The 27,914-nt window shown below is 41.6% G+C and overlaps 1 protein-coding gene across 2 annotated transcripts in view; it reads right to left on the minus strand.

Moving 5' to 3' along the window:
- The window catches only part of NDUFA12 (NADH:ubiquinone oxidoreductase subunit A12), a 37,664-nt gene extending 11,168 nt beyond the window's left edge, over positions 1-26,496 (minus strand). Inside the window, exons 1-4 of one of the 2 annotated variants that reach the window (XM_003808262.4) lie at positions 26,313-26,496; positions 25,983-26,237; positions 25,127-25,209; positions 16,560-16,647 (exon numbers count right to left, since the gene is read on the minus strand). In XM_003808262.4, coding sequence (XP_003808310.1) covers positions 16,560-16,647; positions 25,127-25,209; positions 25,983-26,068 — 257 coding nt within the window. In that variant the 5' untranslated portion in view covers positions 26,069-26,237; positions 26,313-26,496. Of the gene's footprint in view, positions 1-16,559; positions 16,648-25,126; positions 25,210-25,982; positions 26,238-26,312 lie in introns of those variants that run through there. The other variant, XM_057299504.1, reaches the window with a different exon arrangement.
- Positions 26,497-27,914: the final 1,418 nt, after the last annotated feature.

Here is a 27,914-nt window from a genome sequence, read left to right on the forward strand (position 1 = left end):
ATTTTTGGATCAGCTAAAGTGAAGAAAACTGATTATCATACCCAAAAAATAATGTTTGTTTCAAGTAAAATGTATATGTACATCCATTCATTCAACAAAAATCTATTGCAGAAATACTATGTGGTAGGCACTGTTCCAACATGGTATTTGAGGAAACATACAATAAATTAAATAATATAAAAAAAAATGTTAAGCAGAGGTAGGTAAGTGCCACAAGGAAAAAACCAGAGCAGGGGAAGAGTATGGAGTATGAGAGGGAACAGGACTCTTATAGACTAGATCACCTGAAGAGCCACCAGATGGGCACTTGAATAAAGTGAAGGTGTGTGAGCCATGCCAAATCTGGGGAAACAGCTAGTGCAGAGACTGAGTTGGGAGTATGCTCACTGTTCAAGGAAAAGCAAGAAGGCCAATGTGGCCAAGTCAGAGTCAACAGGGCTGTGACTAGGACAGTGCATGCAGACTGTGATCACATAACGCCTCGCAGACCATGGAAGGAGTTGGGGTTTTTACTCTCACTGTGATGGGAAGCCACTAGGTCATTCTGAGAAGAGACTTGATGTGATCTGATTTACATTTAAAAATATGCACTCTCATCACTTAGCATGTTGGGAACGCTAGTGCACTGCAAGAATGTTATCAAACCAGTTGGGAGGTGACTGTAGATATCCAGGCAAGAGATAATTGTGCCTTGGACTAGGGTAACAGTCATAGAGGCAGTGATGAGATGTGGGATATATGGAGAAATGAAAGCAGGATGAACTTGCTAACAGACTGGACATTAGAGAATTAGACTGGGGGATGACACTGAAGTTTTGGGCTTGAGTAAACAAGAGTCATTTAAGTGCTTAGGAACATTTTGCTTGATAGGTTAATCTGCCTATGCACCGGGGATTTGAAGAATTGAAAAAAATCAAATATCAAATATGTTCAATTTATAAATGTGACTAAACTGCTTAAAGAGATGTATTAATTAAATTTGCAAATGGGTATTACTGTTTAGGACAATGTAATCCTTTCCATTAGAGTTTATCAAACATTCATCAAAGAACAAGAGAAAATGATTGTTCCTTATTTTTATGCAAAAAGTAATTCAATTTACTAATCTTTTTATCCTATTTATAAATTGAACCTCAAGAATGAAAAACAATTAGGTTTTTTAATTTGCAACTATAATAAATAGTATATTAATTTTAAATCCAAATTGCCCAACAATCCTTTCTAAATACAAAAGCCCCACAGAAACTAAAACACTCGAATTGACACAGTATTTAGTGAGACAGGAAAAATGTCTGTGACATATTAAGTGAGGGGAGGGAGAAGCAAGTCAGAAAATGTTGTATACATTATATGAGAAATGTGTAGGTATCTGTTATTTATAATAATAAGCTTTCTTCTAAAGAAGGTGTGACCAATAAACTACAATCAGTTTTTCACACTGTGGTCTTTAAAAAACATTCCTCTGTGGAGTCCCAGCTACATGGGAGGCTGAGGCAGGGGGGAGGCTTGAGCCCAGGAGTTCAAGGCTGTAGTGTGCTATGACTGCACCTGTGAATAGCTCCTGCACTCCATCCTCGGCAACATAGCAAGACCCCACCTCTAAAACAAACACCCCCAAAACATTCTTTCTCTACCCAAAAGCAGACCCTCAAATAGTTGTTGAATCAGTGAATAAAATATTAACAGTATTGCTTCTGGGCCAAAGAATTGTTTCTACCTCATATTAATATTTCTCCAGATTTCCAAATTTTCTATAGCAATTGTATATTCTTATAATCAGAAAAAATCTTTTAATGGTGATTATAAGGATTGTTTTAATAACATGAAAAATTGCTTATAATATTGATGGAAAAAAGCAAGTAAAATGGAGTATGATTATGAACACAACTACACAGAAAGGATTAAAAAGGGACCGGGTGAGGTGGCTTACACCTGTAATCCCAGCACTTTGGAAGGCTGAGGCAGGCAGATCACATGAGGCCAGGAGTTTGAGACCAGCCTGGCTAACATGGAGAAATCCCACCCCTATAAAAAAAAACAACAAAAATTAGCCGGGTGTGGTCATGGGACCTGTAATCCCAGCTACCCAGGTGGCAGAGGCACAAGAATTGCTTGAACCTGGGAGGTGGAGGATGCAGTGAGCTGAGATCATGCCACTGCACTCCAGCCTGGGTGACAGAGCAAGACCCTGTCTCAAAAAAAAAAAAAGGATTAATGGAACTATGTCCAATATTGACAGTGCATGTCTACTAGGGGCTATGTGGATCACTCTCCTTTGCTAGAATGTTTAAACTTTTCTGATCTCTCCTCATTTCTTTCAAGAACAGATTCTATGTAGATTCAATGAATTTCATATTGCCAAATCACACGGACATTTTTCTGTCATCATCTTCCTCAACCTCTTGGCAACAATCAATACAATGAGGCTTCCCTGGCTGAAATACTCCTCTTTCTTCCCTTTCCTCCTACCTTGCTAGCTACTTACCTTGTTCTTTGCTGGTTTGGCAGGTTTGACCATTGTCCTAAGCTCGATTTGTATATCCAGCTGTTTACTTGATATATATCTAATCATGTAGATTTCACAACAGGTATCACACACTTACTATGTCCAAAAAGAGGCTTCTGATTCTAATTCTCCACCCCTACCAACCCGCCCTTCCACAAGTCTTCTCATCTCAGTGAATGGTCCCAGCATTATGGTACCAACCACTCAGGCCCCAAACCTATGAATCATCCTTGATTCTTCTCTATCGCCTCCATGTAATGGCCCTCACCTGCCACCCTGTTTCTCTACAAAGGCTTCTAGAACACATCACGCCAAATGAAAAACAGCTGACCACCACGATGTTAAGCATCTTAAACAAATTGGCCTTTCAAGGGCAAAACCATTTATTAATTTTTCCCTGGGCACAGAAAAATTTTCAGGGACAAAATTATTTTCTGTTAAAAAAAAAAAGAAACCCTTTACCATACACTATTATTTTTTAAATGATGTATTTATGTATTACTTCAGTAAATTAATTTTAATAAGAAAAATCAATGTACGAGGAGAGAATTGTGTAACTATGCTGAGAGAGAAAGACATGTTACTAAGAAATGAACAGAAAGTGCCACCAAGTGGGAAAACGGTATACATGCAATAGAGAAAAATCTAACCAAGCCATGTCTTGCTTTGTTTTTTTTTTTTTAACTTGGTTCAAAGGACTTCAAGGTTCCAATACTTCAAACCACAAAAAGCACATCTTTATTTCTTCTGATACAAGTGAAAACAATAATTTTATACAGCCGTGCATGAAATAGCCCAAACTTTCTACTTTTCTACACTAATTCTATATAAATGCTAACTACCATAACAATGAAAATGAAGACTTCTGTGTGTTACTGTGTAGACGGTGGCAATTAGATAACTTCAGAATAAAACTGAAGGCAATAAAATTGGCATTGAACAAAATAAAGACAAGAACAAGAGAAAAAAAAAGAAAGAAAAAGTAGTATAGAATAGTACTTGAGCTGGGCACGGTAGTTCACACCTGTAATGTCAACACTTTGGGAGGCCAAGGCAGGTGGATAGCTTGAGCCCAGGAGTTTGAGACCAGCCTGGGCAACATGGCAAAACACTGTCTCTACTAAATACATACATACATACATACATACAAACAGTAGCCGGGCATGGTGGCCCGTGCCTGTAGCCCCAGCTACTCCGGGTGCTGAGGCAGGAGGATGGCTTGAGCCCAGGAGGTCGAGGCTGCAGTAAGCCAAGATCGTACCACTGAACTCCAGCCTGGGTGATAGAGCGAGACACTGCCTCAAAATAAAATAAAATGTTATTTGTTATCTACTTAAATACTTTCAGGGTATTCTACTCAATCAAATTAAATATAAATTCCTGAAGAAGAAATTAATATCTTGTTGCTGATCCCATAAGAGAATAAAACATATAGGAAAATGAAGGTACTGTAAAAAAAGACACTAAATTAGAACACAGTATTAGTACTAGTATTCATTAAGTGCCTATAAACTACAAGAGAACAAAGACCATACATATTTCACTCACCACTGTGAATATATAAACCCATCAAGGCCTGACATATAGGGGGGTGCTCAATATATATTCGTTGAATGAATCAAGTTTGTAAGCAGACTGTGTTAGGTTCTAGGCAATCCGTTTCTTATTTTCAAGGCACGTGTAGCTCAACTGCCCGTCCGAGAAGTTTGCACCACCATCTTTTGTTTTTGTACTGGTGGACTTAGCAGCCTTTACTGGTGGCTGGTAGATTCAAAGAAGTGAAGGCCTTTAGACCAGAGAGATAAAATGAGCTCATTTTTCCACAGGATTTCTAATGTTTCCCATAAGATTAGAGAACATTAAATGAAACAGAGAAACTGACTAAGATTCTATCCAAAACACTAATGTCTCTAAGGGAAATCTTTCCCTAGGTGAGATTATGCAGCTACTGAACAGACTCATAAGACTATCATAGGCCACACTTGGCACCTGAGAACTCAGGACAGAGGACAGGAATCACAGCTTGCCAGCTGGGCAGCATCAGATGTTCCTCTCCCTGGGAGTCTGTGCAGTTGTTCATGCAAGTGACAGCTCACCCAGCCGTCCAGAAGCTATTTTCTTTTTCTTTTCTTTTTTTTTTTTTTTTGAGACAGAGTCTCTCTGTTGCCCAGGCTGGAGTGCAGTGGTGTGATCTCGGCTCACTGCAAGCTCTGCTTCCCAGGTTCATGCCAGTCTCCTGCCTCAGCCTCCCAAGTAGCTGGGACTACAGGCGACCGCCACTAGGCCCGGCTAATTTTTTTTTTGTAGTTTAAGTGGAGACGGGTTTTCAGTGTTAGCCAAGATGGTCTCGATCTCCTGACCTCATGATCTGCCTGCTTTGGCCTCCCAAGGTGCTGTGTGTGAGCCACCGCGCCCGGCCCAGAAGCTATTTTCTTTAACTCCCTAGATGACACAGCTCAGGCTCAAGGGAGATGAGAGCATCATGAGGCAGGTGCAGGAGCTGCCCTAACTTCAAAGCTTTACGCTCCACCAGAGCCAACGTCTCTAATAACTCCAAAGGCATAGCTTCAGGATTCCCTTTCCCACAGGGTCATGCCAGTTCTAAGAGCAGCAGCACTCACCAGGCATTTCTAATTCCTCTCAATCCAGAGGCAATTTCCCAATCAGAGGTCGATTTTATATTGCAATACTGTTAAAACAATTTTATCTGGTTTCCAGGATAACAGAGCTAGGCATTTAACTGAAGGTCATATTCTCCTAACCCTTAATTTATAAAGTTAAGTTGAATACTACACTAGATAAAATCAAACCAAAATCCTATCTCCAGCATCAATCTCTAGCCTAACCAACAGGCTAGTTTTCAACTGTCTACTCACCTTCTCACGTGGTCGTCTATCAAGCTTCTCATACTTAACGTAGACTACCTCTTCTAAACCTGCTCCCCCTACTCCACTCTTCCCTATCTCAGTAACTGTACCTCTAGTAGTTCAGGCCAAAAATCTTGAAGTCATCCTTGACTGGTTTTTCTCTCAAAAGCCAATCAATCAGCAACTCCTGCTGACCCCATCTTACTTGGCACCCTCTAAGAGGGCCTCCAACGATCACTGCCTCCTGGTATTCACACCCTTGTATAATACCCTCATTTTAAGTGTGGCTGGACTGATTGACTTGCTTCTAATAAATAGACAACTGAAGTATGGGATATCACTTCCTAGATGAGGTTTAAAAAGACTGTGCCTTCCACCTTGGTCTGGGGAAGCCAGACGCCATGTCAAGAGGCGGCCTGTGCAGAGGTCTACTGAATGAGCTGGGAAGCAAATCTTCTGAGGTCTGTCTACAGCCACATGAGTAAGTGTGGCAGTGGGTCCTTCCCAAGTCAAACCTTGAGAGCACAGCAGCCTCAGAGAAGATCTCAGCTGTAACCTTGTGAGACCCTGAGCCTGAGGCACCCAGCTAAGCTACACTCAAATTGCTGTGAGATAACATTTACTGTCTTAAGCTAAGTTTAGGATAACTTGTTCCACAGTATAGACAACTAATACGATCCCAAATCTCACAACCTGCATCACTAGCACCCTAGTCCAACCCCACCAACAGCCTAGGCCATGACTTACAACAGCTTCTTAAGTGAGTAGCCTGCTTCCACACTTGCCTTGCCTCCTTCCTTTATTCTTCACAGCAACCACAGAGATGCTTTAAAAATGTAAATCAGAGTGCAAAAGTCATTAAGTGGGCCCGAGGAATGTAGACATCTGCACTTGGTATGCGAGGGAGAATGTTGCGGTAGCCCAGCAAGATGTGTCAGAGCCTTTGTGGGGAGAAGAGCCTGTCCACACAAGGAGAGGGGAGGGTGGCAAGCTGGTTTGGGGTGCTGGAGGCAAAATAGGGTAAGGAGGAAGTCCAGTGGGGGAGGGGGGATGAGAGGGCAGCAATGGGAACTTAGTTACACACAGTGGAATTGATCAAATAACTATATTAAGAAGAAACCAGCTATAAATGTGGAAAGGGAGAAAACTGGAGTGTAAACTGTAGTGCTGGACTGCCGTCAGTGGTACTGGTGGGGACACACAATCATTACCCATGTTTCCTAGCTTGTCCACTGAGAAGGCCTGGAAGCACTGACATTCCAATAATGATGAGCACATCTGACATTCATACCTTAGTTTCTAATACCACTCTCCACTAAAAAACAAGCAAACGGCCGGGTGTGGTGGCTCATGCCTGTAATCCCAGCACTTTGGGAGGCCAAGGTGGGTCAATCACCTGAGGTTGGGAGTTCAAGACCAGCTGACGCAGGAGAATTGCTTGAACCCAGAGGCGGAGGTTGCGGTTGAGCTGAGATTGCGCCATTGCACTTCAGCCTGGGCAGTAAGAGTGAAACTCCGTCTCCAAAGAAACAAAAAAACAACAAAAAAAAGCAAACAAACACAGGGCTCCTCAGAGAAATGGCTGTCTCCAAGGCTGGAACAGAGAAACTCTAAGATGAACCTGGAACACCTCATGTCAGAAAGTAAGAAGGTGCTCCAAGAATGATGAAGACTTTTCAAAATGACCCCCTCTAATGCTAATAGCCAAAAAAAAAAAAAAAAACAACAAAAAACCCATATATATATAATATATATATATGGAATTAAAAAAACTCACCATCCTGGCCAACATGGTGAAACCCCATCTCTATTAAAAATACAAAAATTAGCTGGGCATGGTAGCACACGCCTGTAATCCCAGCTACTCGGGCGGCTGAGGCAGGAGAATCACTTGAACCTGGGAAGCAGAGGTTGCAGTGAGTCAAGATCACACCACTGCACTCCAGCCTGGCAACAGAGCGAGATTCTATCTCAAAAATTAAAATTAACATAACATAACATAACATAACATAACATAACATAAGATAAAATAAAATAAAATAAAATAAAAGCAAAGTGGCTGGGCATGATGGCTCATGCCTGTAATCCCAGCATTTTGATAGGCCAAGGTGGGAGGATTATTTGAGGCCAGGAGTTACAGACCTGCCTGGGTAACATAGGGAGACTGTGTTTTTATAAAAAAAAGTTTTAAATTAGTCGGGCATGGTGGCACATGGCTGCAGTTCCAGCTACTTAGGAGGCTGAGGTGGAAGGATTGCTTGAGCCCAGGAGGTCAGGGCTGCAGTAAGCCATGGTCACACCACTGTACTTTTGCCTGGGCAACATAGCGAGACCCTATCTTTAAAAAAAGTGGTTGGTAGGCCGGGCGCAGTGGCTCACGCCTGTAATCCCAGCACGTTGGGAGGCCGAGGTGGGTAGATCACGAGGTCAGGAGATCAACACAATCCTGGCTAACATGGTGAAACCTCGTCTCTACTAAAAAAATACAAAAAATTTAGCTGGGCATGGTGGTCAGCGCCTGTAGTCCCAGCTACTCAGGAGGCTGAGGCAGGAGAATGACGTGAACCTGGGAGGTGGAGCTTGCGGTAAGCCGAGATCACGCCACTGCACTCCAGCCTGGGAGACAGAACAAGACTCCATCTCAAAAAAAAAAAAAAAAAAGCGGTTGGCAGGGACAAAGTACCTAGACATTTCTCAGAAGACATACAAATGGTCAACAGCTATATGAAAAAAATGCTCATTGTCACTAATCATCAGGGAAACCAGATCAGACTGTGCAACACAGCAAGACCTCACCTCTACTAAAAATAAAAATAGGCCAGGCACAGTGGCTCACACCTGTAATCCCAGCACTCTGGGAGGCCGAGGCGGACAGATCACCTGAGGTCAGGAATTTGAGACCAGCCTGGCCAACATGGTGAAACCCCGTCTCTACTAAAAATACAAAAGTTAGCTGGGCATGGTGGTGCGCACCTGTAATCCTAGCTACTCAGGAGGCTGAGGCAGGAGAATCGCTTGAACCCGGGAGGCAGAGGTTGCAGTGAGCTGGGATCACGTCACTGCATCCCAGTCTGGGCGACAAGAGCATAACTCTGTCTCTAAATAAATAAATAAATAAATAAATTAGCTAGTCTCAGCTACTCAGGAGGCTGAGGTGGGAAGATCGCTTGAGCATAGCATATTGAAGCTGTAGTGGGCTATTAATGTGCCACTGAACTCCAGCCTGGGAGACAGAACAAGACCCTGTCTTCAAAAGAAAAAAAAAAAAACAAAACAAGCAGAGTAGAATGGTGGTTACCACGGGCAGGAGGAGTGGAGAGTATAAGAAAGAGGAGATGTTGATAAAAGAGTATAAAATTTCAGTTAGGAGGACTAAGCTTTAGTGCTCTACTGCACAGAATGGTGACTGTAATAAATAATAATTCACTGTATATTTGGAAATTGCTAAAATAATTTTAAGTGTTTTTACCACAAAAAAATGATAAGTATGTGAGGTAATTGATTTATTAATTGGCTTGATTTAATCATTCCACAATGTAAACATGTATCAAAACATCATATTGTACCCCCACAAATATATACAATTATTATTTGTCAGTTAAAAATAAAATTTTAGCCTGGGCAACACTGTGAGACCCCTATCTCCTAAAAAAAAAACAGCAGGTTGTGGTGATGCACCCCTGTAGTCCCAGCTACTTGGGAGGCTGAGGCAGGAGGATGGCTTAAGCCCAGGAGGTTGAGGCTGGAGTGAGCTGTGAAAGCACCAGTGCACTCAGCCTGGGCGACAGAGTGAGACCCTATCTCAAATAAAATATTTTTAAAAACTGAGAACCCCTCCCCTCTAAAAACCTCCAAAGAACTCCAAATGCAGCTTGAATGGGTTCCAACTAGTCAAACTGAGCCCAATTTGAACAATAAAAGAACCATTTAAAGCAATGGATTATAACCCATTGATTAAAATAGGAGTTGATACAGATACAAATAATGAATTAAAGCTTTGATGAGTAAGGGGATACTTACATAACCTCAAAGTGTCTCCCCACAAAATGCTAATTAATTTCAAAGGGAAAATTAGTAACTTTAGAATGGAGAAAACCGGCAGACCCCTTAATCACGTGATAGAGGTTTTCATTAATAATAGGACAAAAACAAATCAGCTGCTACTTAATAGAGTGCAACAAGAAAAACATGGCTTCAGTGACAGGAATGTCACAGAAGCATAGCCTGAACCTAGTCATGAGGAAACATTCAACAAACTCACTGAGGGACCTTCAACAATATAACTGTCAAGTAATTTTCAAAAGCGTCAAGGTCATGAAAATCACAGAAAAGTTGAGGAACCAATCAAGTGTGAAGGAGACTAAAGAACTTGAGATCCATATGAAATGTGTGACTGGATCTCTCTATAAAGGACACTGTTGGGACAACTGACGAAACCTGAGTGGCTGAAGTTCAGAACACGCTGCTCCAAAATATGCAGCTCTGGCATATGGACTATGCTGAGTTAAAGGCACTTGAACAACAGCAGGCACGGCTGGGTGTGGTGGCTCATGCCTGTAATCTCAGCACTTTGGGAGGCCGAGGTAGGCAGATCACTTGAGGCCAGGAGTTCAAGACCAGCCTGGCCAACATGGTGAAACCCCGTCTCTACTTAAAATACAAAAATTCGCCAGGTGTAGTGGCACACGCCTGTAATCCCACCTACTTGGGAGGCTGAGATAGGAGGATCATTTGAGCCCAGGAGGTCGAGGCTGCAGACTGTACCACTGCACTCCAGCCTGGGTGACAGAGCAGGACCTTGTCTCAAAAAAAAAAAAAAAAAAAAAAAAAGGTAAAGAAAAACAGCAGGCACAAGAATAATATGGCCTTTTTCTTTCTGAAAGCAGGAGAAAAAATTCCCACATCAAAGATATCCTCCCTATACCAGAAGGAAACTATCATTCTACATCAAGGACAGGAAATTGAGGTCAAGGGAAATCTGCACAAACTTTGTTAAATTAACTTTTATCTTCTTAGTCACTTCTCCACCCAATTAACCTACTCAAGCCCAAGTCCCTTTGTCTTCTCATTTTCAGTGTTCTACTCCTTGTCCAATTCAGTATCTAAGTGTTCAACATGAACTGCATCTTTGGGTCTTCATCCCTTATGAGGGCTCCACATCACGGAACTCTTATATTAAATAAACTTGTATGCTTTTCTCCTGTTAACATGTCTTTAATTCTCAAGCCCAACCAAAAAGCCCTAAGAAGATAAGGGTAAAATTTTGCCTCCCTTTCATAGTGTATCTTTGTTACTTTCCTGATATTTATGGTCATATTGTGGTTATGTAGGACAATGTTCTTGTTTGCAAGACGTACACACTAAAGTATTCAGGAGTGATGGGGCATCAATTTGGCAACTTACTTTTATTAAAATATTAGTAATGATTCTGAAAGTTTGGGATTATTCCAAATGTTAAAAAACTGTAAATCAGATCACACCCTATCTTACCTTCCAGTGACTTCCAAATAAATTCAGACGAAAAGCCGAAGTATGTACCATGGCTTACTGAAAGATTCTCCCTGAGGCCTGAAAGCTTGAAGAGATGAATAACTCCTCCCTTCTCAGGCCCAGTCCCAAGCTTGGGCCAGCAGCGTGGGTCAGCAAGACAGCAGAAGCAGGAAGAGAGCTGGCCGAAAGACACATACCCCCTTGAAGATTGAGGGGCAGGCCGTCCAGGTACTACATAGCAGTTACATCAGACTAAGACACTTCCTGTTTACAGGAGACTATAAAACCCCTGCCCCATCCTCATTTGGTGCTAACGCCATTTTAGGCATCAGCCCGCCTGCACCCAGGCGCTCATTAAAACAGTGTGTTGCTCCACACTGCCATGTTGTCTGCTGATACACTCTCGGGGTTCGAGCTGATACAAGAACCTTTCATCTTACAACATCTACATGATTTGGGCCCTAGCTATTTCTCCTACCTCGTTTCTTAACATCTTCCCCTCACTCATTCCATTCCAGCCAAACTGGCCATACTGCTGTTCTTTGAACAGACCAAGCAATACATCTCAAACATACAGCCTTTGCACCTGTGGTTCCCTCTGCCTGGAACGCTTTCTCCCCGCTTCTACGTCTTTCCTCAAATGTCACTTTCTCAAAGAAGCTTTCTCTAACTGCTGTATAAAACAGCCACCTGACCCTTCCCATTGCTCTTGATTCCCCTGTGAGGCCCAGCTTCATATTATCTTCCTTGCATTTTTCATTACCACAATTATATAAAGGATGTTTTTCTGCCTTCCCCTATGAAAACAAGGACCTTGTTTTATTCACTGCTTTACCCCAGGTTCTTGGCACCTGGTAGGTACTAAATAGTTATTTGAATAGGGATGATAAATTGTATCTGTACAATTACTCTCTACACGTGATAATACCTAGCTCTCTAATTAGAGATATATCAACCCAACATCAAATTTATTCATGAATCAAAGGTAAGAATCCACAGATTTAGAATTCCACAGTGTGTCACGGTCAACAAAGAGGGGTTTGAGAAACAAACAGCTAAGCTTGTTCAACACCATTTCTCCCTAAAAAGATTCATCACAAGCCGTGAAGCTTCCCATACAAATAAGGGTCATCAAAGGTACTCAGACCTTAGGAGGCTCCTCTCCACAAAGAAATGCAGCTTTGAATCCTCACTTGCCCTCAGGCACCTGCTGGAGTGATCTTCTACAGCTCTTAGCTTCATTTTCATGTGGTCTCAGATCAAATAAAAGGACTTGCTCCACTGAATAGAACTTTTAGCTTTTCAGGTTTTTACTATTTTATAATTTTAAACATAATTAATCGCACGTAATTGAAATCACACCCCTACCCCTCATCTCCCAAAATGTGGCCCCTGAGCACCAATGTTAGATGAACATTTTGAAGCAGGTAGATGTCAATCTGAATAAGACGGCTCACATGCCTTCCATAGCCTCCCAGGACCAATTCCACCCAAGAAACAATCTCTCAGTTAACAAAAACCAGGACACCTCAGCTCCTAAAGCCTGAATACCATGTTGACACCTTGGTCTCAAATAGTCCTCCTAACATATAGAATGCCCCTTTGGAGAAGGTTGATGGTTCTAAACCTAAAACCAAAGCTCAATGCATGCTGGGCTTAATACCTAGGTGATAGGATGATCTGTGCAGCAAACCACCATGGCACATGTTTACCTATGTCAACCTGAACATCCTGCACATGTACCCTGGAGCTTAGAATAAAAGTTGAAGGAAAAAAATAAAGAGACATAGAATGTGGAAAAAAAAACCAAAAAAACCCCACAGCTCCTCAGACCTTAACGGAACCACAAGTTGTTATTTCCCACTAAAAAGAGTGCAACAGCAATCCCCAAATGATGTAGCATGAGAAAGCTCCTAATCAGTGCTGCTTTCTCACGTTAAGAACCAAAGAGCTTTTTTTATTCAGAGACAGGGTTTCACTCTGTCACCCACGCTGGAGTACAGTGGTGCAATCATACCTCCTTGCAACCTCAAACCCCTGGGCTCAAGGGATCCTCCCACCTCAGCCTCCCAAGTAGCTGGAACTACAGGCATGTACAACCATGCCTGGCTAATTTTCTAAAACTTTTTTTATTTATAGAGATGAGGCCTTGTTATGTTGCCCAGGCTGGTCTCAAACTTCTGGCCTCAAGCGAGCCTCATGCCTCAGCCTTCCAAAGTGCTGGGACTACAGGTATGAGCCACCACACCAAGCCCCAGTGAGCTTTTAAAGACATTATCCATTATCATATTCTTCAGATTACATCACTGACACAGTCAGTGCTCACAATTAGTCCAAGTAGTAGAACAGGGGTTGAAATCTGGTTATAGCTCAGCAAAAATGTACAGTACAAATATGTTTTGCTTAGCTCACAGTATTTGAAAAACAAACAAACTGTTCTGTCCAATTGAGTAGCCTACTTATCTTAAATAAAAATTTTAAAATGTCCTCTGTTGCATTATCCACATTTTAAAGTGCTCTAGAAAGGCCAGGTGTGGTGGCTCATGCCTCTAATCCCAGTATTTTGGGAGGCAGAGGTTGGCGAATCATTTGAGTCCAGGAGTTTGAGACCAGCCTGGGCAACATGGCGAAACCTCATCTGTACTAAAAATACAAAAAAATTAGCTGGGCATGGTGCCACATGCCTGTAGTCCCAGCTACTCAGGGGGCTGAGGCAGGAGGATCACTTGAGCCCAGGAAGTCGCGACTGATTGTGCCATTGCTCTCCAGCCTGGGCAATAGAGTGTCCCCATCTCAAAATAATAATAATATTAATAATAATAAAATGTTCTGGGCCACATGTGGCAAGTGGTTACCCTATTGGACAGGGCAGATAAAGAACACTTCCGTCATTGTGAAAAGTTCTGCTAGATAATGCTGTATTTAAAATGTCAAATATTTTTAAAAATTAATTGAAAAAAAAAAAAAAAAAAGAACTGACCCAGTGCAGTGGCTCATGCCTGTAATCCCTACACTTTGCGAGGCCAAAGTGGGTGGATCACTTGGGGCCAGGAGTTCAAGACCAGCCTGGCCAACATGGTGAAACCTGTCTGTAGTAAAAGTACAAAAATTAGCCAGGCATGGTGGCAGGCACCTGTAGTCCCAGTTACTTGAGAGGCTGAGGTGGGAGAATTGCTTGAACCTGGGAGGCGGAAGTTGCAGTGAGCCAAGATGGTGCCACTGCACTCAGCCTGGGCGACAGAGTGAGACTCTATCTCAAAAAAAAAAAAAAAGCAAGAAAAAACAAGAAGTCTCACAAATAAATACAGATGTCCACCTTTGAAAAATCATCCAGAAACCCTTCGCAGAATTCTCACCTGATGGAACTGCAGGTTGCTGAATAAGCCTCCTGCCCTCTTTGACAAGTCTGTACTTTTCAGTTCACTGCAGTCTCCACTACGTCCTATTGTTTCATAGCTGCACTTCACTCACTTATGTCACATATCTGGGTTTCCAAGTGACTCTTTAGAACAGAGGCAAATACACTGAGATTATCCCACTTTCTACTGAAGACAGCCCAAAACTAGCTCTGATGATCAAATTCAATTAAAATAAAATGTCACAGCCCACCAGATATACTTATTTCTAGTTTTTGGGTGAAATTTTCTAGACCACTGGAAAGGAGCTCCAGAGTTTAATTGTATATCAACTGTATGGTATTATTTCAGCCATCTATGAAACAGATATAAGTACTTTGCTTTGAAATACGTCATGCAAAATTTGGCAATTCAAGTGAGCATTTAGAATTTCATTTCAAAATATGCGTATTATAAAGTCATACAAATTTTAGAGACCTAAGGAATTTTAGGGCTCTCATTTTATAGACAATGAGACTAAGCCCCAGAGAGGTTAAGGAAATTGCTTAAAGTCAAACTGCCAGATAAGATTACAGCCAAAGTTCTTTTCACCTTTCGCTTCACCCAGACAGGTGATACTATGGCATATTGTTTTTCCAAGACAGCCACACCATTATACATCCCAATATATACTGTGATGTTGATATGACTCCATCAAGAGATAGGTTCATGTTTTCTCATGTAGAACTTGGGTGGAGCTTTCTAATTGCCTCAATCAATGGAATATGAAAGTGACACTGGACAATTTGCAAGACTAAGTTAGATAAGGCAATATGGTTCCTGCCTAGCTCACTCTCTCAGAGCACTTGCCTGTGTCAGCCCAGGCAACAGGAAGGTGTTCCAACCCACAGGCCCAATTACACCCCCAGCTGACAGCCAGCAATAAATGCCAGATACTAAGTGAACAAGTTTTCAGATGATTCCAGTGTCCAGACTTGGAGTCTTCCAGCTGAGGCTCCAGACATCAGACATCTAGGAGCAGAGACTAGCCACCCTCGTTTTATCTTGTCTGAACTCCTGACCCAAAAAAAAACTATGGAGAGAGAAATAGCTGTTGTTTTAAGCCACTAAATTTAAGGGTAACTTATTATGCACTCAATGTAAATAGAACAGATACTTTCAGAAGAACACCACTGACTGCTTTATAGAGAGATATTCAATAAATATTTTTGTAATGAAATAAATATTGCCAAGTTAAATAAAATAAAATGAACCAGGCATGGTGGCTCGTGCTTATAATCTCAGCTACTTGGAAGGCTGAGGTGAGAGTATTGCTTGAGCCCAGGAGTTCCAGCCTGGGCAACATAGCAAGATCCCATTTCAACTAAAAAAAATAAATAAAAGCTGGGCATGGTGGCTCAGGCCTATAATCCCAGCACTTTGAGAGGCCGAGGTGGGTGGATCACTTGAGCCTAGGAGTTTGAGGCCAGCCTGGGCAACATGGCGAAATCGCATTTCTATAAAAAATACAAAAATTAGGCCAAGTGCAGTGGCTCATGCCTGTAATCCCAGCACTTTGAGAGGCCGAGGCGGGTGGATCACCAGAGGTCAGGAGTTCAAGACCAGCCTGGCCAAAATGGCGAAACCCCATCTCTACTAAAAATACAAAAATCAGCCAGGCGTGGTGGCATGAGCCTATAGTCCCAGCTACTCGGGAGGCTGAGGCAGGAGAACTGCTTGAACCTGGGAGTCAGAGGTTGCAGTGAGCCAAGATCATGCCACTGCACTCTAGCTTGGGCAACAGAGTGAGACTCTGTCTCAAAAAAAAAAAAAAAAAAAAAAAAAACAGGCCAGGCACGCTGGCTCACACCTGTAATCCCAGCACTTTAGGAGGCCGAGGTGGATGGATCACCTGAGGTCAGGAGTTCGAGACCAGCCTGGCCAACACAGTGAAACCCTGTCTCTACTAAAAATACAAAATTAGCCAGGCGTGGTGGCTCACACCTGTAGTCCCAGCTCTCGGGAGGCTAAGACAGGAGAATCGCTTGAACCCAGGAGGCGGAGGTTGCAGTGAGCCAAGTTTGTAGCACTGTACTCCAGCCTGGGCGACAGAATGAGACTCTGTCTCAAAAAAGAAACAAACAAACAAATTTAAAAACAAAACAAAAATTATCCGGGTGAGATGGCATGGGCCTGTAGTCCCAGCTACTAGGGAGGCTGATGTGGGAGGATCACTTGAGCCTGGGAGGTCAAAGCTGACATGAGTCATGATCGTGTCACTGCACTCCAGCCTGGGTGACAGAGTGGGACCCTGTCTCAAAAAAGAAAAAAAAGAAAGACAAATAAAATGTCTTCGCTTACCATTCAGGAGGCACCATGCTTCCATCCACATCCCAGAATGTGTTTTTGCCATTCATTTCAGTAGTATATACAACCCATCGGTGACGGCCTGAGTGGGAAGATGAACATTTAAAAAGAAAAACTTTTTTTTTAAAAGCATAGATGCATAATATCAAAGAAGACAACCTTTTTATTAAGAAAAGACTTTTTGTGATCTTATATAAGAGAGCTATCGGAGGAACAACACCCTGGGTGAATTCGTGAAGGTAAGCTCCAGGACGTGTGTGGCAAACTTTAAGCAGCAACCTGCAGCAAGGACTGAGATGATTCACTGCTGTGGGTGGGGCTCAGGCCTTTCCCACAGGGGAGAATCCTTGCTTCCCTGCCAGCTCCCCACAGAGGGAGTAGCAGACAGGATAGGAAAGTGTGTTCCCAGATGTACAGGGTATTCAGAAAAGAAGGTGTTCCTCTTGAGACTGGGGAAAAAACACATTTGTAGCAATCATACTTGAATTCTATGTCTCCACATAAGTATTTTTTTAAAACCACCCTAGATCCTTTTGGAAATTTGTGAATTATATACAATAAGCAAACATTAGAAATGATGGTTAGGTACATAGGACAGCTCATGTCATCAAAATAATATGGCTGCACTCCTCATTTAGGAAATTTCTGTGTACTAGTTGAGGGGCCTAACCACTACTTATTTACACAATTGGGTCCTTAAACTGAGCAAAGACTTGGGCTTTGTCACTTATTATCAGTGGTTATTAGGCAAATTTTATGAGCCTCAGTTTCTTTATCTATTAAAAGTGGATGACTATACCTACATCTTAGAGTTGCTGTGAAAATTAAACATCACATACATTCACCTAGTTCAGCATCAGCCATATAAGCGCATAATAAATATTAATTCCTTCTACCCCTTCCTTACTGCTCTTACCTGCCAATAGGGAACACTGAATTCATTCATTCCTATGATGGACTTTAAACCAATAAGTAAAAGGTAATCTGCATTTCATTTACAGGGTTTTCCCAGGTAAACATATAATCAACAAATATTGACTAACGGTACTTAAACATGACCTCATCTCTTTCTAAAAATACAGATTTCAATCAACATTTACTGCTTCATTTAGAGAAATCAATCTTAAGAATAGCTAACTAAAAGTAAACTATAATCCAGTGAGGCAGGGGAATGTGCAGGCAGATGGAGGAGACCTTGGGAAAGGTTTCATAAGTCAAGCCCTGACAATACAGTTAGGCTATAATGATGGAGGTGGGCCCTAACAATCTCTCTCTCTCTCTGTCTGTCTCTCTCTCTCTCTCTCTCTGTATTTCTTGAAATGTTAAATGCCTATTCTCAGACTCAGAAATTCAACTTTATTTATTTATTTATTTATTTATTGGAGACGGAGTCTCGCTCTGTCGCCTAGGCTGGAGTGCAATGGAGCGGCCTCGGCTCACTGCCTGCAACCTCCCCCTTCCTGGGTTCAAGCGATTCTCCTGCCTCAGCCTCCCGAGTAGCTGGGACCATAGGCATGTGCCACCATGCCTGGCTAATTTTTGTATTTTTAGTAGAGATCAGGCCAGAAATTTATTTAAACACATGAATGTAGTTACAAGCAGGTTTACAGTAGCATCATTCCTAATAGCAAAAAGTCAAAAGCAATCTATGTGTCTATCGATAGTAACAGGATTGAAGAAATAATGGTTCTTCCATACACTGGAATGTTGTGTTGCTATTTTTAAAAATGCTGTGCATTTTTTTTTTTTTTAATAAACACAACTGGCTGGGCACGGTGGCTCACTTCTTAATCCCAGGACTCTGGAAGGCTGAGGCAGGGGGATCATTTGAGCTCAGGAGTTCGAGACCATCCTGGGCAACATAGTGAAACCTTGTCCCTACAAAAAATACAAAAATTAGCTGGGCATGGTGGCACATGCCTGTAGTCCCAGCTACTCTCGAGGCTGAGGTGAGAGGATCACTTGAGCACAGGAGGCAGAGGTTGCAGTGAGCCGAGATCACACCACTGCATTTCAGGTGGGGCAACAGAGAGACCCTGTCTCGAAATAAAAGAAAAGAATTTTAAATATACATAAAGACTAAACTATTGAAAGAGCTGCAAAATTATAAGGGGAGGGAGCTTTCATACACCAAATATATATAAATACATACATATATAGGTATACACACACACACACACACACACACACACACACACACACGAGATGGGGGTCTCTATGTTGCCCAGGCTGGTCTTGAACTTCTGGCCTCAACTGATCCTCCCACCTTAGCCTCCCAAAGCATTGGGATTACAGGCATGAGCCACCATGCCAGGCCCTAATTTTTTTTAATTAGCAAAAATAAGAATATTTCCAATGCAAGGGAGAACAGAAGAAAGGAGGCTGGCTGCAGTGGCTCACACCTGTAATCCCAGCACTTTGGGAGGCTGAGGCGGGTGGATCACGAGGTCAGGAGTTCGAGACCAGCCTGACCAACATAGAGAAACCCCATCTCTACCAAAAATACAAAAAATTAGCTGGGCATGATGGCGCATGCCTGTAATCCTAGCTACTCAGGAGGCTGAGGCAGGAGAATCGCTTGAACCTGGGAGGCGGAGGTTGCAGTGAGCCAAGATCGTGCCATGGCACTCCAGCCTGGGCACCAAGAGCAAAACTCTGTCTCAAAAAAAAAAAAAATTAAAGAAAAGAAAGAAAGGAAAGAATGTAATATTATAGTTTGTAACAATACAGTGAGAAGTAGAAAGAATAATTACCCCAGGTTCTTCCATTAATTACATGATTAAGTCTCTTTGGTAAAGATACTTCCTTGGGCCTCAGTTTCTTCATCTATAAAACAATAGTTTTTAGACAATCTCTTAAAATCTATTCTAGGTCTAAAATTCTGTGATTTATGTGAGTATTAAAAATATCATAACTAGGTGTGACAGTATGTGCCTGTAATTCCAGCTCCTCAGGAGGCTAAGGCGGGAGGATTGCTTGAGCTCAGGAGTTCAAGACCAGCCCAGGTAAAATAGTGAGACCTCATCACACATACACACACACACACACACGCACACACATAGAGTACATAAGATGTTTACTTCTTATAGACCAACATGCATCCAAAGCAACCACATTCCTGAGAAATATTCCTAACTATTCAATGACTTACCTTCTTCATCTGTAAAATGGGGGCGGAGGAGCACAGAAGTGCTTATCTCAAGGAGATGTTGAAGATTAAGGTAGATAACGTATGTTTTTGTTTAGCACAGCACCTAGCACATGGTAATCACTCAATAAATGCTAGGCAATTATTTTTTCACATTATACATTGTTCCCCTGGATGAAGACTAATTGCTTTTTCCTCTTTGATACTTTTCATCTCAATCAAGAGAGTATTTTTTTATTATTATAAAAGTAACAAATGCACATGGGAGAAAATTCAACAATTCAAGAAGGTACAGGTTGGGTATCTCCAATTCCAAAAGCTCCAAAATTGGAAACTTTTTTTGTGTGCTGTTATGACACTCAAAAGAAATGCTCATTAGAGCATTTCAGATTTCAGATTAGAGGTGCTAAACTGGGACGTATAATGCAAATATTCCAAAATCCAAAAAAACCTAAAATCTGAAATACTTGTGGTCCCAAGCATTTTGGGTAAGGGATACTCAAACTGTAAAAATAATAATAGCAGTCACAGTGCTAATATTTATTGAGCGCTTATTATGTGCCAAGCATTAGGCCAATGGTTCTTAACAGATGGAAATTTTGCCCCCAAGGGGACATTTGGCAATGTCTGGAGACATTTTTGGTTTGTCAGTCAGTGCTGCTGCTGCTGGTCATTCTATGATGCACAGGACAGCCCCTCACAACAAAGAATTAGCTGTCTCAAAAAAAGAAAACTACAAACCAATATCCCTGATGAACACAGATGCAAAAATCCTCAACAAAATATTAGCTAACCGAATCCAACAGCATATCAAAAAGATAATAATATATCATGATCAAGTGGGTTGAATACTAGGGACGCGGGGATGGTTTAACATACCCAAGTCAATGTGATATATCACATAAATAGAATTAAAAATAAAAATCATATGATCATCTCACCAGATGCAGAAAAAGCATTCGATAAAATCCAGCATTCCTGTATGATAAAAACCCTCAACAAAATTGGCACAGAAGGAACATACCTCAAAGTAATAAAAGCCATATATGACAAACCCACAGCAAACATCATACTGAATGGGGAAAGGCTGAAAGCATTCTCCCTGAGAACTGGAACGAGACAAGGATGCCCACATTCACCACTTCTATTCAACACAGTACTGGAAGTCGTAGCCAGAGCAATTGGATAAGGGAAAGAAATAAAGTGCATCCAAATTTAAAAAGAGGAAGTCAAACTGTCGCTGTTTGTTGATGATAGGATTATATATCTAGAAAAACTTAAAGACCATCCAAAAAGCTCCTAGACCTGATAAATAAATCCAGCAGTTTCAGGATACTAAATCAATGTATACAAATCAGTAGCACAGCTATACACCAACAATGACCATGCTGAGAATCAAATCAAGAACTCCATCCCTTTTACACCAGCTGCAAAAAATAAAATAAAATACTTAGGAATATACTTAACCATGGAAGTGAAAGATCTCTACAAGGAAAACTAAAAAACACTGCTGAAAGCAATCATAGATGACACAAACAAATGAAAACATATCCCATGCTCATGGATACGCATAATCAATATTGTGAAAACGACCATATGGCCCAAAGCAATCTACAGATTCAATGTAATTTCCATCAAAATACCATCATCATTCTTCACAGAACTGGAAAAAACAATTCTAAAATTCATATGGAACCAAAAATGAGCCCACACAGCCAAAGCAATACTAAACAAAAAGAACAAATCTAGAGACATCACATTACCCAACTTCAAATTATACTACGAGGCTACAGTTACCAAAACACTATGCTACTGGTATAAAAATAGGTAGGTAGACCAATGGAACAGAACAGAGAACCCAGAAATAAAGCCAAATACTCACAGCCAACTGATCTTCAACAAAGCAAACAAAAACATAAAGTGGGGAAAGGACACCCTATTCAACAAATGGTGTTGGAAAAACTAGCAAGCCACATGTAGAAGAATGGAAGTGGATCTTCATCTCTTGCCTTATACAAAAATCAACTCAAGATGGATCAAAGAGTTAAATCTAAGACCTGAAAACATAAAAATTCTAGAACATCACATCAGAAAATCTCTTCCAGACATTGGCTTAGGCAAGAAGTCATAACTAAGAACCCAAATGTAACAAAAACAAAAATAAATAAATGGTACCTAATTAAACTAAAAAGCTTCTGTTCAGCAAAAGAAATAATCAGCAGAGTAAACAGACAACCCACAAAGTGGGAGAAAATATTTGCAAACTATGCATTAGACAAAGGACTAATATCCAGAAACTACAAGGAACTCACACAAATCAGTAAGAAAAAAACAATCCCATCAAAACGTGGGCAAAGGACATGAACAGACAATTCTCAAAAGAAGATATACAAACAGTCAACAAACCTATGAAAAAAATGCTCAACATCACTGATTATCAGGAAAATGCAAATTAAAACCACAATGAGATAGCACCTTACTCCTGCAAGAATGGCCATAATTAAAAATTCAAAAAATAATAGATGGTAGTGTGGATGTGGTGAAAAGGGAACACTTTTACACTGCTGTTGGGAATGTGAACTAGCACAACCACTATGGAAAACAGTAAGGAGATTCCTTAAAGAACTGAAGGCAGAACTACCATTTGATCCAGCAATCCCACTACTGGGTATGTACCCAAAGAAAAAGAAGTCATTACATGAAAAAGACACATGCATACACATGTTTATAGCAGCACAATTTGCAATTGCAAAAATAAGGAACCAACCTAAATGCCCATCAGTGAATGAGTGGATAAAGAAACTGTGGTATATATACACCATGGAATACTACTCAGCCATAAAACAGAAAGCAATAATGGCCTTTGCAGCAACTTGGATGGAGCTGGAGGCCATTATTCTAAGTGAAGTAACTCAGGAATGATAAACCAAATATCGTATGTTCTCACTTACAAGTGGGAACTAAGCTATGAGGATGCAAAGGTATAAGAATGATATAAAGGACTTTGGGGACTCAAGGGGATAAAAGACTACATACTGGATACAGTGTAACACTGCTCGGGTGACAGATATACCAAAATCTCAGAACTCACCACTAAAAAACTTATCCATGTAACCAAAAACCACCTGTACTCCAAAAACTATTGAAATAAAAAAAAAAAAATGAATAGAATTATCTGCCCCATAGTGTTAACACTGCTGAGGCTGAGAAACCCTACATCACAGTAAGTTCCTCCCATTCACTTTTCATCTTTTAATACAGCTTTATGAGGCACATATTATTATTATTCTACTTTACAGATGAGAAAACTGAGGGTTAGGGAAGTTAATTAAGTTAACCAGGTCACAAAGTTATAAAGTGGAGGGGCAGAATGTTGAATCTCTATCATCTGATTCTATGAGTTTATTGAGTTTCCTTCCAAAATTTAACATGCACACAAAAAGCATGTATTTTCTCCTTTTAAGGATACCAAACATTGTTCTGCTACTGGAATTTTTTTATATTACACACATCTTTGACATCTCTCTATATTAAATTTATAGGTTTATATCATTCTTAACAACAACGTATTCCAAAACACGTATACATATGTAACAAACCTGCACGTTGTGCACATGTACCCTAGAACTTAAAATAAAAAAAAAAAACAAAGTATTCTAAAAAATGTTTAATTCATCAGTATCCAACTTATGCACACTAATGTTGCTTTTAAAATTTACTAGCACGGTGGCTCATGCCCGTGATCCCAGCACTTTGGGAGGCTGAGACAAGAGGATGGCTTAAGCCCAGGAGTTCAAGACCAGCCTGGGGAACAAAGTGAGACCCCATCTCTTTAAAAAAATTAAAAAATTAACCAGGTGTGGTGGTGCATGACTGTGGTCCCAGCTACATAGGAGGCTGAGGCAGGAGGAAGGCTAGAACCCAGGAGGTCACGGCTGCAGGGAGTCAAGATCACACCACTGCCTCCAGCCTAGGCGACAGTGAGACCCTGTCTCAAAATAACAACAACAAAAACAAAAATGCTGTGGCCAGGCACAGTGACTCACACCTGTAATTCCAGCACTTTGGGAGGCTGAGGTGGGAGCATCACCTGAGCCCAGGAATTCAAGACCAGCCTAAGAAACATAGCAAGACCTCGTCTCTCCAAAAAAAAAATTTTTTAAACAATTAGCCAGGCATAATGACACATGCCTGTAATCCCAGCTACTTGGGTGGCTGAGGTAGGAGGACAGCTTGAGCCCAGAAAGTTGAGGCTGTAGTGAGCCATGATCGAGTCACTGCACTCTAGCCTGGGTGACAGAGCGAGACCCTGTCTCAACACTAAATAAATAAATAAAAATTTAAAATATAATAAAACAATGCTGTGATGTATGTTTGGTTTGCAAGAATATTTGTAGAATTAATTCTTTTTTGAGATAAGAGTCTCGCTCTATTGCCAGACTGGAGTAGAGTGGCGGGATCTGGGCTCACTGCAACTTCCGACTCCCTGGTTCAAGCGATTCTCCTGCTTCAGCCTCTCAGGTACCTGGGATTACAGGCACACGCCACCACATCCAGCTAATTTTTTTATTTTTAGTAGCGACTGGGTTTCACCACGTTGGGCAGGATGCTCTCGATCTCCTGACCTCGTGATCCACACGCCTTACAGGCGTGAGCCACCGCGCCTAGCCGAATTAATTGTTAAAAGTGGAAGTGCCGAGACAAAGGGTATGTGCAATGTAAATTTTTACAAATATTACCAAATTATCCCTCCAAAAAGACTGCATTAACCTACATATTTATATGGTTTTGCCCACATTGGGATTTATCAGCTTGAAAAATACTCAAGGCTGGACGCAGTGGCTTACGCCTGTAGTCCCAGCACTTTGGGGGGCCAAGGCGGGTGGATCACAAGGTCAGGAGTTCAAGACCAGCCTGGCCAATATGGTGAAACCCCATCTGTACTAAAAAATACAAAAATTAGCCGGCCATGGTGGCGCCCGCCTGTGGTCCCAACTACTCAGGCAGGCTGAGGCAGGAGAATCGCTGGAACCCAGGAGGCGGAGGTTGCAGTGAGCCGAGATCGCGCTACTGCACTCCAGCCTGGCCGACAGAGCGAGACTCCATCTCAGAAAAAAAAAAAAAAAAAAAAAAAAAGAAGAAGAAAAACACTTCAAAATTTGATAGGTGAAAAATATATAACACTGTTTTTAAAGTTGTATTTCTGTTGTTACAAGTGAGAATGAGCATTTTTCCATACCTTCATTGGCTATTTACTTTTCTTTTTTCTGTAAATTATCTTTTTTCATTTTCTATTGAGTTTTTCATCCTTTTCCAGTTGTTTTGTAAAAGCTCATTGCATAATATGGAAAATAGACTCAAATCAAATCCCAATCCCAATCCAATTATTCATACTAAAAAATACTGCACTCACCAAAAAATTGCTTGTTGTCTTCATAGTATTTGTTTCCATATTTGTCTTCCCCCACTAATGTACCAACCTTCGCATCATTTGTCCTGTGAATACCCAAAAGAAAACAGACATTTTAGAATGATTCTTAGTTCAAAACATAAACGGAAATAAAGTGAGAGTAACAACTTTCAGGCACAAGGGCTGCTGCATCAACTAGCAAAATGAAGAAGTGCTGGGGATGGGAAAAGATGAATTGACAACTGATGTGCCCAAATTACACTAAAAATATAAATGTAGTCTCTTCAGATTACAGGACTACTTGTATCTACTATCCCTCAGCCAGGAGGCACTGGAATTAGCAAAACCTTTAGGAAATCAAAAAGCCACAGGATTTCATCTTCTTACAATGATACGAAGGTCTCCAGGCTCTTTCATTCCACTCTGGGTCTCCATTTAGGTTTCCGCGAAACTATGCTGCTCGTGGGATCAGTGAATGTCAGGAAGAGAAGGGACCATTATTATTACCTTCAACGCCTTACAGACAGGGAACTGTACGGCAGTGCAGGGAAAAAAACTTTACCAAGGTCACTGAGTTAATGTCTTGTAATGCTCATTACTCTCCAGGGCGTAGGAAAAGAGGGGAGCCCAGATGCCCTTGCCTCCGAGTCACAGCTCTGACTCTACAGATAGCTTCGGTCTTGTCTCGGGGATATATGGGACAGAGACCAGCCTGGGGGTGGCAAGGCAGAGATTGGGGCGGTTGTCCTTGACAAGAGCTGTGGATTCTCCAAGGTGACCCGAGCCTGGGACCCCTTCCAAGAAATCAGCCAGCGAAAGTCCAGCCCCAGAGGCCAAGAGCATGGCTCTGGCCGCCTACCTGAAAAAAACCCGTAGATAGCCTCGGAGACCGCCGTGGCCGGTGATCTGCTGCAGCCCGCGTTTCAGGACCTGCACTAACTCCATCTTGCCCCGCTGGCCCCGCCTCCCGGGTGCGGCAAGCAAAACCCACCGGATGGAAGCTGCCACTCAGCCGCAGGAAGCCCACGCCCAGAAGGTTCCCACGCGAACGCCAGACGTGGTCTTGCCTACGCGGTCATGTTCTGGCTTCCCAAGTAGGCAGAATTGGTTTCCCCTGGAAGCAAAGGTACCTTAAAATTCAGTTTTCAGAGGTTAAATCTAGAAGGCGGGCGTATGCTGGAAAGCTCACCTACACGAGGCTTTCTCACACGGGGATTCCCCCTTTGGGAATTTCAGTTTCCTCATCTAAAAATAATTGTCTCTGGTGGGCGCGGTGGCCCACTGCTGTAATCCCAGCACTTTGGGAGGCCGGGTAGGGAGGATCGCTTGAGCCCAGGAGTTCGAGACCAGCCTCGCCAACACAGTGAGAATTCTGTCTCTACAAAAAAAAAAAAAAAAAAAAAAAATTAAAAATTAGCTGGATGTGGTGGCGCGTGCCCGTAGTCCCAGCTACTCGGTAGGCTGAGGCTTAGATGGGAGCATCGCTTGAGCCTAAAAAATTTCAATATTACTTCATTTGTTAACCACAGTTCTTCTACAAAGAGAAACCTCCCTTCAACTATTTGGCTCCTGAGATACAATTAATATAGGAAAGGCAGTATGGGTGCTTGATTCTCTCTCTTTTTTTTTTAATTTTAGAGACAGGCTCTCACTCTGTCACCCAGGCTGAAATACAGTGGTGTGATCATAGCTCACTGCAGCCTCAAACTCCTGTGCTCAAGCAATCCTCCCATTTAAGTATGTGCCACCACCCCTGGCTAATTTTTTTTTTTTTTAGAGATGGGCATCTTGTTATGTTGCCCAGGTTGGTTTTGAACTCTGGCCTCAAGTGATCCTCCTGCCTCAGCCTCTCAAAATGCTAGGATTACAGGTGTAAGCCACCACACCCAGCCGATTCTTTCCCTTATGTATGTTTTCAAAATAACAATTTAGTTCCCTAGCTTTTTTTTTTTTTTTTTGGTAGTGGTGGTTAAAAACACAAAATATAAAAATTACCATTTTAACCATTTTTAAGTGTACAGTAGTGTTAACCACATGCACATTGTTGCACAACAGATCTCTAGAACTTATTCTTCTTGCAAAACAGAAACTTTGTATCCATGGAACAACTTTTTCCTCTTTCTCCATCCCCTGCCAACCACCATTCTACTTCTGTTTCTAAGAGTTTAACTACTTTAGATACTTCATATAAGTAGAATCATGAGGTGTTTGTCTTTTAGGACCTGGCTTATTTCACTTAGCATGATATCCACAAGGCTCATCCATAGTGTAGTATACGACAGGATTTTCTTCTTTTTATAAATGTTGAATAATATTCCACTGTATGTATATGCCACCCAGTTATCTGTCCATAAACATTTCTGCTGATTCCACCTCTTGGCTATTGTGAATAATGCTGCAGTGAACACGGGTGTGCAGATATCTCTAAGATCCTGTTTTCAGTTCTTTTGGATATATACCCAGAAGTGGATTGCTAGATCATATGGAAATTTTATTTTTTATTTTTATAGGAATCCCCATACTGTTTTCCATGGCAGCATCACCATTTTACATTACTAACAACAATGCACAAAGGTTCCAATTTCTCCACCTCCTCACCAACACTACATATTTTCTGTGTTTGTTTGCATGTTTGTTTGTTTGTTCTGAGACGGAGTCTAACTCTGTTGCCCAGGCTGGAGTGCAGCGGTGCGATCTCGGCTCACTGCAACCTCCCCTTCCCAAGTTCAAGCGATTCTCCTGCCTCAGCTTCCCGAGTAGCTGGGATTACAGGCGCCCACCACCACCCCCG

This window comes from Pan paniscus, chromosome 10, assembly GCF_029289425.2.
Source record: "Pan paniscus chromosome 10, NHGRI_mPanPan1-v2.0_pri, whole genome shotgun sequence".
In the NCBI taxonomy this organism is placed as follows: Eukaryota; Metazoa; Chordata; class Mammalia; order Primates; family Hominidae; genus Pan; species Pan paniscus.